This window comes from Thunnus albacares, chromosome 15, assembly GCF_914725855.1.
Source record: "Thunnus albacares chromosome 15, fThuAlb1.1, whole genome shotgun sequence".
Classification (NCBI taxonomy): domain Eukaryota; kingdom Metazoa; phylum Chordata; class Actinopteri; order Scombriformes; family Scombridae; genus Thunnus; species Thunnus albacares.
In genome coordinates this window covers 8,943,841-8,955,868 of record NC_058120.1, presented here as the reverse complement: position 1 = coordinate 8,955,868, position 12,028 = coordinate 8,943,841, and the positions used below count along the sequence as shown (strand labels likewise).

Sequence of the window (12,028 nt, the reverse complement as noted above, 5' to 3'; positions counted from 1 at the left end):
CCTACAGCGATGTAAGATTACGCTGCACGTAACCATAGGTTGACTCAAAGATAAATTGCATATCTAGGTAAGACACACAAGTACACCTTACCATTCCTGGTAGCCTCAGGTGTTTACAGAGTTTACATTAGTTTGGAAGCCTCTCCGTTTTAACCTGCTGATCCACCAGCCCTCCTGACTACACACATTGTCTCTCAAGCTAGTAAGGTAAGATTTTCAATAGCCATTAACATTTAGAGCAACTTCTTCAGATTTCTCACTTCATCAATTTGCTGCATGTTGGCCTATATCCAGTGCAATGCTGTTTGTATATGTAAAGTAGTCTATGTAAATATATTTTAGTTTACATTTTGAGAGACTGAAGTATGTATGTGATCTTTACTGAAAAGGTAGTCTTTAGAATTTATTTATTTTAAACTGTATATTGATATATTATGATGGTATTTTTGATCAACTAATATTACTATTCCTTTTACTAATACTAATAATATGTTGTTATATTACAGGAAAAGTATTTGTTTTCTACTGCACTGCAGTAGTTTTAGCATGTATCATAAACATTCGACATAAGTTTTACTACAGACAGGTGACAAATTAAAGGAGAATACATAACAAAAGTGGAGAAACAAAACAAGTACAGGTGCTTTCATCAAAGGGTAACTGAATGGTGTGATGAGTGTGAATATAATGTGACTCATGTGCTACGACCTATTTAACAAACTGCTAAAAGTGACATTTTTGACTTATTGAAGTGACAAAAATGAAGTGGAGTAAGTGAAACATGAGAGTTAAGAAGTTGGTTAAGAAAAAATCCTAGATGGCTGCAGTAGAGACAGATCATTTTACTCTGCAGTGATTGTACAAAATAGAATTAATTTTGAGTGACACAGTGTGTTTAATTCAAAACAGGGTAGTTTCAGCCTGTTATTTGCATTTGATTTGAAGGCCAGAAAGGATTTTAGATCAATTTCCTTTTTTAAAATAATGTATTAGGGGTGCTAAGGGAAGAAAAATAGACAAGAAAAAAAAATGGTATTGATTTTATTTACGATCATTTGACACATGTCTTAATTTTCTGCAATTGTCAAGGTGGTACTTTGTCTGCAGCAGTAGAATTTCTTTCCATGTCTTATACTTAATGTCCAATTAGGCTTAAGCCCATTATTAAGTGTAATTCTTAAGTTTGATAAATAAATTGATCTCAACCTAACTGAAATTATGGGAGATCAACATGGGAAGCAAATGAGGGAATATCTTTTGGAAGAAAGGTGCTCATCCTTCTAGTAGACAACCACAGGTGTACTGAAGATGTTCTGGCTGCTAGTGATTTAGAAACAAAATGGTTTTGGATGTCCTTTCCCTGAACAGAGTCCAAGAATTGCAGCAATGCCTCCTCCTGGTGTGTGTCTAAACATCCTGGAGGCTCGTAACAAACGGGAGGGTTATGGGAGCATTGATAACCCAGAGAAGTTCTTAAACCAAGACTTCAAGCAGCTGAAACAGTACTGTCTCATCCAAAGAGTAAGGTACATAGACGAGACGTTCCCCCCTGATACAAAGTCCATCGGCCACGGAATACTGAAACCTTCTGACTTGGCCCGGGTAGAGTGGCTGAGACCAGCGGTGAGTGTTTTTAAAGGAATAAATTCTAGAAGACATCCCATATCACACTAAATGTTGGATGATGAATCAAGCATGTAATTTGTTGTACTCTGTCACCAGACTACAACAACCTATAGCATCTTGCAGTGATTCAGTGGTTAGCACTTTCACCTCACAGCAACAAGTGTCTGGGTTCTAGCTCAACCTGGTCAACAGGCATATTTGAGTGAAGTTTGCATGTTCTGTGTTTGAGTCAGTTTCCTCCCACACTCCAAATACATGCAGGGCAGATGTCTGGCTATGTGTGTAACAGCACATGGGCCATGAAGTTTTTTTAAGTGTTTTGAATGACTGACATACTAGCTGTTGGTTGAGGCTACAAATGTGACCTACTTACAGTTTCCTGACTAAATTAATGTCCAAAAACACTGAAACAATTTCTCATTTTGTATTCAACAACAGCAGTCAAAAAGAAACCTGACAATACTCAACATGCTATCATAATAGTGTATGATTAGGGACTATATAAAATTATTGCAGTGAGGAATGGGGCTCAACTTTATGTTTGACCTTTTTTAAAAAGCAAGGCCCTCCCCAGCAGTATTAAACCTCATTTGGACCCTCCCTTTCACTTAGATATATCTTAATACCTAAAAGTAATAACATTTTAATAAAAACAGGATCCCTTCTCAATTAATACTAAATCAGGCAAAGCATAAAGAATTTAAGATGATGTAACCTGACACGCATTTTTACAGCACCAGTAAGCATTGCTTTAAAGTGCAACTGAAAATGTTTTTACACAATATATTAGACAAAGCTCTGACTGTTTTGATCAAAGTTCAGCTAATTAAAGAAGAAAGGAAGTAATAAAGTAATAAAGTGAATGTGAAACCGTTGTGGGATAATAATTTTGATAATGTTTAATCATTGCTTACTATAAAGATCAATGTGTGTTCTACTTAGATCCTGCTTTTCTGACCTCCATTCTTCCCTTATAACTTTAGTACAGTCCCTTATTGTTTTGGTATATGTGATTTATAATATTAAAGGATATGTTCAGATTTAGGTGGATGCCCATTCCATGCCAATAATTATTTCAATGTTCATATGGGCATGTAAATAAAATGTGAACCTATTGTTTAAACCTTTTACTTTTATTCCCTTTGTTTCAGATAATTGCTCCTAATCCAAACCTCGTGCTTGATGGGGTCTCGAGGTTTGACTTTGGTCAAGGAAGACTTGGTAGGGGAAATTCCTCATCCATAATATTTTACTGTTGTCCCTACTTGTCTTCCTGACGACCAATAAACATGTTTTACCTCAGGAAACTGCTGGTTTCTTGCGTCAATCGGAGCTCTGACATTCCAGAATGACATCCTCAAGAATGTTGTTCCTCTTGAGCAAAAGTTTGATGAGGACTACTGCGGGCTGTTCCACTTCAGGGTAAATAACCATGGCACATGGAACACTGTTTGAAATCAGGTTTACTTTAAATATACTATGCCAATAATGTGATGGAATGCAATGCCATAATTAGCATTTATGAAAACCCTAAAATGATGGTTTACAATCCAAAATGTTTTATGTTCAAAGCACTTCATATTTTTTTTCATTGTGACACACTTTCCATTGTTTGGTTCTGCTCCAGCAAATAGTACACTGAAACGATGTCTATACTAGCCTTTTTCCATAGTACCCAAAGCAACAGCATTACACCACTGAATGTTAACATAACTGTGTTTACCAGAAAACACCACAGGGTGCTTCAATTTAAATGTATCTATGTGCGAAGGACTAGCCATACTGTTTATATTATGTGGATGTACAGTTTCAAATTAAAGCAAATTCTTATGCACTGCATGGCATTTTTGGCAAAATTATCTGCTGAGATTAATCACTTAATATGAATGACAATGGGAAAATATTTCTACCCATATATTGACCATATATTGATATATTGATGCAGAACATGTCAATAATGATTTGATAGAAATTGATCTAAATTTAACAGAACACTTTAATATGCTCTTCTTTTCTTCGTTTAATCATTCAGTTTTGGAGATTTGGAAAGTGGGTGGATGTTGTTATCGATGACAAGCTACCAACACTCGATGGAAGACTTATCTTTGTTCACTCCAAAGACCAAAATGAATTCTGGCCTGCTTTACTGGAGAAAGCCTATGCCAAGTAAGAAAACAAAAAAACATTGTTTCTCATACATAAATATGTCTTCTTAGCATGAGTTTTGCCTTTTTCTTGGAACGTCTATAAAAATCACACCCAATTGTGTCAGGGTGTGTGGTTCCTACACAGACATGAATGCTGGAACTCCTGAAGAGGCTATGATGGACTTCACTGGTGGTGTTCACATGTGTATCAAGCTGTCAGACCCCCCTCAAAACCTGTGGGAGCTGATGTGCAGAAGTGGCAACTGTGCATTGCAGGGCTGTGGTACACCTCAGGGGGTAAGTACATGTTTTTACTGTATGTGACATGCAGATAGGCTATTCACAGAGATGCTGAACTAAACCTCAACTTAAAAAAAAGTATCGAATCTTTTAGAATTACAGAACAAGTGAAATGTGGATAAATGATGATGGGTTCACATGCTTCAAATTTCTTTTTTGTGTTTCCTTGGACAGCATTGCTGAGATGTAGTGGAAAGATTATAACACAAAGCAAGTTTTGTACTAAAAAGACTTTGGAAGATACCCACTTGAATTGGCTGACTCAGACTGCTGAAGCCTCATATTAACTTCAACTGAACTTAACACTTAATTTTTACACAGAATGGGGACTGTGGATTTTGTCCCCCATCACTTAATGTTGGAATCACATTTGCAAGGGATCTCTTCACGGAATGGAGAGTAGGGAAATTTACTGTGACCAAACACTGTTTTAGTGTACATATGGGTATGTGAGTACTGTTATAAAACAGACTTGAAAAAATTTAAACCTATCCTTTAATTAGTGAGTTTAGAGGTGCTGGTGGGTGGATTTAGTTAACTTTGAGCAGAGCCAGGCTAGCTGTTTCCCCCTTTCCAGTCGTTATGCTAGTTAAGTTAAGCTAAGCGGCTGCTAGCAGTAGCTTCACATTTGCTGTAGACTACAGATATGAGAATGTATCAATCTTCACATCTAACATGAAAAAAAAAACAAAAACATATCTTCCAAAATTGAAATACTGCTTTAAGTTGTTAAATTTAGCCATTAGCTAACCTTTTCATTGTCACAGACACATGTAAATGAAGCTTCTTTGATGAGGTTTCACATCATTTGTGTCAAAAACACATAAACTGCGTAGTTTCTTTAATTTTGTCATTTTTTCATCATGTAAATTTTTAGCAATGATAAATGTCTTTGGCTTGTAGGAGACATCACCTAATGGATTGGTCCAAGGCCATGCCTACACTGTCACAGGTGTCAAACAGGTGAAGAATTACATTTGGAACATTGCACTTATAACACTACTCTGATAAGGGTCATGAAGGTTATATTATACCTATACAAACAATGGTACAGCTTTATGTATTATATAAAACCTAGCAACAATGGTGTTTTCTCTTGTGATGATTGGGGGTCAGATGATGAGCCGAGGGAAACCTGTAAAACTGGTGCGTTTGTGGAACCCCTGGGGCAAAGTAGAGTGGATGGGAGACTGGAGTGATCGGTAAGAACAACTCCCACTCAGTGACTATTTCACAAAGCGATGGCTCGGGTTAGCTGTTGCAGAGATACTGAGATTATTTTCCACTGACAAATAATGAAGTGAAGATAAATTTATTGTCATCCTTGCTTAAGGATGCATTTCACCACTTTTCATTGATACAATAGTTATAAGTCAAAAAGTTGTCAACAGCCAGGGGTCTTTTTTGAAATATAATTAAGTGTTCTGTACTTTTCTGTAGGTAATGACTAAGGTTAAGGTCATTTGGCAAGTCTGTTATTCTAAACTGGTTTTGCCAGTTAAAGTGAAATAATCCACTCTAATATCTTGTCTTGGAGGCATTTTACACTATTGTTTTTCATCCACAGGAAATACTACTTGCACTGTATTTGCATACATGTTGAGTAGAAATTGAGAGGCCTTGTTTCTAAGCCTCAGCATGTGTTGTAACTTCATTTGACTGTAAGACATTGTTTCTTCTCTTACTTAAATGTCAAACTGTCCTCAAGGTCACCTCTGTGGCAAACTGTGAGTGCTCAAGAACGTAAAGAATGCCTTTCAGTTGCTGATGATGGAGAGTTTTGGTAAGTATGCTGAAGTCAAAATTTGTCAAACGTAATAAACGTTTATAGGCTTTTTTTGTTGGTTTCTTTGTTTTTGTTACTGCAATTTATTAATTAAGTCCACCTTTCCCCAAGCAGTACACAGAGACAGTTTTGCATTTAACACTATTAATAAATACATTTGTTTGAATTATTCAATTCTTCTTACTATGATATTCTTTTGGATTGAATCATGATGAGTCTGACATGACTGACTAGTCATGCAACAGTTCCTTTTTATTCTGAAGCTTCTAAATAATGGTGCAGGTGTGTGCAGATTTTGTCTGTACCTCTTGCCCAAACTGATAGAAACAGAAAACATATCTTTTTTTCTTCTAGAGATCTATTACAGTACTTCTCGCGTAGGGCTTTCAGTTTTTCAGCATCATATCTTGTGTGTAATCTAAATTAATCTCTGATTTCAACAGGATGCCCCTGGAAGACTTTTGTAAATTCTACACTGATCTTGACATCTGCTGCCCGTCTCCCAGCTTCCTTGATGGAAGCTCCTCCAGCCACTGGAGGACCTCAATGTATGAGGGCAGATGGGTTGCAGGTACCACTGCTGGAGGATGCATGAATCACAAAGGTAATTCCAGGATCAAATCAAATAAAACCTCTTATTTTTTGTTTTACTATACAAGCAAATGCCTTAAAATATATGTATTCAATAACACTGTGACTATATCAGCATAAAACACAATTTGGCAGTTTGGGTTAAATTTGGGTGTGAGCAGAGAAGAGTATCCACTGTAACTGAGATGGCACTGATTTTCCATTTTACACAGGAAGTGATTTATCAAAACTTCAGGGCAAAATGCAAAACCTTCTCCTCAAAAGCAGCAGGGGAGCGTTCTGCTAAGGAAAAGCTGAACTTAACAAGAGTGGAGGAACAAACAGATCATCTTTCATATTCTCAACTCACTGCGAGCCACAAAAATAAATAACTAAGGGACAGAATAAACGATAGTATTAAAAAGAATGTGTTCAAGTATGGAAAACTGCATTGATCTTGTTTATATCTGATTTATTTATTTTCATACAGACATTTGATTGTATGAAAACAAGCCTCGGCTATTAACTATAATAACACAACTAGCGTGTGCAGCATTGTGCAGATGAACTAGTGCTCCCTTGTTAATGGTCGATGTTTGCAAGACTGCCATGGAAGCGACTTAAGATGACATAAGATGAGATACTGCAAAACCTTACTATAACATTGTTTTACACAGTACCTTATCTTACATTGACCCGTGATTACAGAACCATTAACCTAAAAAGCTGCAATAAAAAGTAAACAATACCAATGCCATACATATAATGCCAACTTTTATCAATAGATTAAGTGATAGATAAACTGACTTATTTTGATAACAGTTCCAACTTTGTGATGAAGTGTATTGATTAGTTAGATGATGAGCTAGCATTGCTTTAAAATTAATTTTTCAGTTCATCATTAATACATAACAACATTTATTTTTATCTCAATAAATCAGTTAAATCACTCACCCCACTCTTTGTAAAATGATACAATGCAAATAAATTGTCTTTGCCTTCCAGGCAGTTTCTGGACTAATCCACAGTATCGGGTCCAGATTCATGGTGGAAATTTATGGAAAGATGGTGAAAAAAATGTGCTGGTGTCTCTCATGCAAAAGCCTGACAAGAGAAACAGACACCTGGTCCAAAATCACCACATTGGATTTTCTATATATGAGGTAAATATTGGCCTTTATTGTTTCTGTCACATTGTGTGGACTATTGTGGATGTGCCATGCGTACAGCAGATATGGAAAGAAGCTGACACTGGAAGGCTGTTTTCACATTCAAAAAGTCTGATTTAAAGGGTGGGCCTACAAGCATGATTTGTGATGTCACGACTAGTTTGGAGGCCTGGTCTAATATTCAACTTATAAATATGAGATGTGGAAACTTGAAGCCTCCAGTGTACATACACTGCTATATATATTCAGTCAATAAGAATAAATAAAACTAAAAATAAAACTTAATTGAAAACACTAAATTGGAAATTGTCATCAGTTTTGAAGAGCAGACATTCAACCTGTGACAGATTCACAAACATCTCAGGTTTTTTAATGGGCCATATTCTAAGTCAAAGGATGGTTGCTGTAAATCAAAAGTAAACACAGTAAAAGGACGGCCAAAGTCAAGGTCCTTACAACCTGCATAGAGATAGACAATAGTTGGCTAGCAAGGCAGGTTTAAGGTCTTTGTCAGTCTGTTCTTCATTTTGAGTGACTGTATGCATGAAATAATAATACATTATTTTAACTGACACTGATTTTAATTTCTTTTTGTCCCCAACATGAACAAATTTCCCCTGATTTCCTCAAAGGTGACTGGACAAGTAAGAAACCATTTTATCTCAGTCCTTGTTCCCAACAAACATTCTTCTACATTGTGTATTTATATAACCTGCAGAGAATTAAAATATCTATTTATTATTATTTATGTAGTACAAGACACAAAAAGGGAAGTTCCCAGCCTCTTTCTTCAACTATACTGCATCTGTTGCCCGAACTAAAACCCACCTTAATGCACGTGAGGTGACGGAGTTCATCAGTCTGAAGCCTGGAGAATACCTGATCGTGCCGTCCACCTTCAACCCCAATGAGACAGCCTCCTTCATCCTGACCATCTTCTCCAAAACAGAGACCCATGGCTAGTAAGCACAATCTCTCAACCCACTGCTTGTCTTACTTTTTGCATCAGGGCATCAACTATCTCCAAATAATCTGCAAAGCATACATTACAGTTTATTATATTAAGAAAATGTTAAAAACACTAACCCCATAAGAAATGTCTCTGGTTTCTTCTCACAGTGAGAATTCTGGTTTCTATGACCATGACACAGTTGACAAGGTACATAAGATTTAACGATATCACAGTTTTGCAAGTGTTCCACTGTGAAATGTTATTAATTATATTTTATAGCCAGTATAAATGTGTGATAAAGTGGTTCAATTTATTTTATACTTTCTCTTTGACTTTTAACTCCCAGCCCACAAACGTCACAAATGCAAAGGAGGACCAACATAAGCAATCGTTTTTCCACCAGCACTCTGACAAGGTAACTTGTGTCTCAACGTAACATATGTCTCACTGAGTTTGAGTTTAATTACAACTTGAAACCTCTTATCAAAAATGTTTCCACCATTTGGTGTGTCCACCAATTCACACGTCTGTGAAGACACCTCTCATCCAAAAGGTTTCTTACGTGCAATTAATTTCTACCAGAACTGATCATTTCGGGGGGTGGGTGGGGTGGGGGGGTAACCTTCTTTTACACAAAAACATCCACCTCTTAGTTATTAGTTTTTCCAAATGACAGAGCTTCTTTATTATCTTGGTTCTCAGTTCATTATTCATGCATCTCAACTTGAAAAAAAGCACATTCCCTCATAATCTAAGTGTCCAGTAAGTATCTTAAAACTCACTGGATCAGAAAAAGTTAGTGAACACTAAGCTAGATGTAGCTTACGGTCAAAGCTCATTCTTTCTCCCCTTTATTGTCTGTTGACATTGTGTTTTAGAGGAAAAACACCTGGGGGGCCATTAGCTCACAGTTTGAGGGCACGGACAAGCTTGCCACAGTAGCAACTTGCTAGCGCAAATACATTGCTATTCCAGAAAAGTCCCTGAGACTTAATCAACGTATAGATGCATGACATTAAAAAAAAATAACATTGATGAACCCACTGTATGCTACCTGCCTGCCCAGCACCAAACAGCAGACAGACAAAATTAGCAACAGCTAGTGGAGCATTAGCTGCTAAACAAACAATTCCCTCAGAAGTTAGTGCACACCAAAACAGCTGACAGGAGAATAAAAATTGGACGAACATTTGCCAGGTGACCAGAAAAATAAGTCCAAATGAATGCTAATCCTCCATACTTGATGTGTAAATACTGCAGGCAACGCCAGCTTTATACGGCCATATTGTGTTAAACATGCATGTTGTTCAGCTTGTTGTGTGTAGCCTGCAGTCATTTTTGTTTCTTAACATAAAAGATGAGCAATTATAGCAACCTACAAATTAGCCAAATACAGTAGATGTCTTTCCTGACTGGGTGGGGGGACAATTGTTTTGTTGACCATAGTCATCTTATCCTGTTTTCATTTCATTTTCAGTATAACGAAGTGGATGCTGAGCAGCTCCAGAAACTTCTAAATGAAAAGATCCTGAAAGGTTTGACAAACAGCATAATTAAAAACATTAAAATAGATTGTAATAATCTTTTTTTTAAATGCTGCGTGACACTGCTGTATCGCCAAAGTCAGTCTCATGATAATTTTTCTATTTTTATTTAGGAGACCTGAAATCTGGAGGCTTCACCATCGATGCCTGTCGCAGCATGGTCGCTCTGATGGATGTATCCTGTTGTGATGCATGTGACATTCATTATGGATTGCTGACACACTGCTAATAGTAGTATACTGTACTTTTTTTCATTTTTCTCGAATGAAGCTAACTTGAGAAAAGAAAATCTCTCACCTAACTATAGTTACACAAAACATGTAAGTAGTGTAAATGAAAACAGTGCCAAACCTGCCTTGCCAAGATTTGAAGGTCAGACTTAGACATGAAACAGCTGGATACCTTAATGATGAGTTAAAAAGACATCAATCACCGGCAAGCTGAATGGTGAGGAATTTGTCCGTCTGTGGAATAATATTGTCACATACAAGGTAAATGGATCCAAGAAGGAAAATAATTATTAGTGACAGTCATTACTGCATTCAGATGTAGATCTGGAAGATTTTTCTGATTACAATTTGTGTTTTCTTCTTTTACCAGGACATTTTTTTCCGCACTGATGTTTCACGAACCGGAACACTGTCCCTGAGCGAGCTGAGGAATGCGATCATGGCTTTAGGTAGACCAGTTTAGGATTAATTTGTTCCGCTTCATCACAAATTTGATGATAAAAATGAATGATATAACAGCAGAAAACAAAATGCTTCAAAATGTGCTTCCAGTGTGCTTCCAAATGTGCTTTTGGAATGTTTTTTCATTGCCAAACAACATTTAAGACATATAGAAAATTTCGAAAGCCTGTGCACACATACAAAGAAAATACATTTTCAGCACAGAAAATGACTTGTGCAAAATATGCATACCTCCCAAACTCCTCCTAAACATTTGCTCTGTGTGTGTTGGTCAGGAATGAATATTAAAGATGACATGCTGAATTTGATGGCTCTGCGCTACGGTGCCTCTTCAGGACACATGACACTGGAGAGCTTCATCAGTCTGAGCCTTCGCATGAACTGCGTGTGCAGTAAGTGTCCCAGACCCAAACAGATAGCCTCCATGTCTTCACAGTTTATTTTTCTTTGTGATACAATTTGGGTTACAATTCATGTGTTGCTCCACAGATATCTTCAAACAGTTGTCTGATGGAAAATCCATGAGTCTTCAAGAATCAGAGGTAATAAAACATATTCTTCAGATGTGCAAGACTAGAAGACGGAGGAAAGAAAATTTTGTCTTGGATAAAATGACACATTTGTCATAGATAAAAGCTTTGAACAAGTGCTACACAAACTGCTGTGTATATGTTGCAGTGCATTAATAATCTGTTCTCTTTTCCAGTGGCTGTACCTTTCCATGTACACTTAACCCAACAGAGAAGATGCACTGCAGAGTTCTTATGAAATTACAGGATCCGATATTTCAAAAGAACATTTATCTTCATCTGGAAATTTGCATGATAAATAAAAGATATATTCTTCTGTGAATGAGCCATTACACAATAAGAAATGAAAGGGCATTTCCTTTAGTTTATAACTCTTGATTCATTGCAACACATATTGATCAGAAAACATAATCAGTCCTATGATGTAAAGCCAAAATCTTTGTAGAAGTAATGTTTGCCTAATGCTGGAATGTTGAAATAATAGACTAGTTACTGCATATTTTGTATTGTTACTAGAGTTTTTGTGTAGGAATAGGTTTACTTAATTGTTCTGTGCTTTATAAAATGCATTCATGCATTTCAGTGTAAGAAATGGGCTCATTTTAATTTCAAAAGTCAAAGGCTGAAAAGCCCTGTTGACCATTTTTAACACAATTTTTCAATAAAAAGGAAAAAAAAACACTATTCCACAGTGTAGTGTTGTATTTGACTG

General features: G+C 36.6%; 1 protein-coding gene across 1 annotated transcript; it reads left to right on the top strand.

Annotated features, from left to right (window-relative positions):
• Positions 1 to 11,997, top strand: LOC122998484 (calpain-8-like). The gene is made up of 22 exons (XM_044375407.1): positions 1 to 207; positions 1,369 to 1,623; positions 2,778 to 2,847; positions 2,930 to 3,048; positions 3,659 to 3,792; positions 3,899 to 4,070; positions 4,977 to 5,036; positions 5,190 to 5,275; positions 5,782 to 5,856; positions 6,303 to 6,463; positions 7,435 to 7,592; positions 8,231 to 8,242; positions 8,352 to 8,560; positions 8,718 to 8,757; positions 8,897 to 8,965; positions 10,028 to 10,085; positions 10,208 to 10,269; positions 10,517 to 10,585; positions 10,695 to 10,773; positions 11,062 to 11,178; positions 11,276 to 11,328; positions 11,493 to 11,997. The coding sequence occupies exons 2-22, from the start codon at positions 1,387 to 1,389 to the stop codon at positions 11,517 to 11,519; spliced, it is 2,067 nt and encodes a 688-aa protein (XP_044231342.1). The 5' UTR covers positions 1 to 207; positions 1,369 to 1,386; the 3' UTR covers positions 11,520 to 11,997.
• The last annotated feature ends 31 nt before the right edge of the window (positions 11,998 to 12,028 follow it).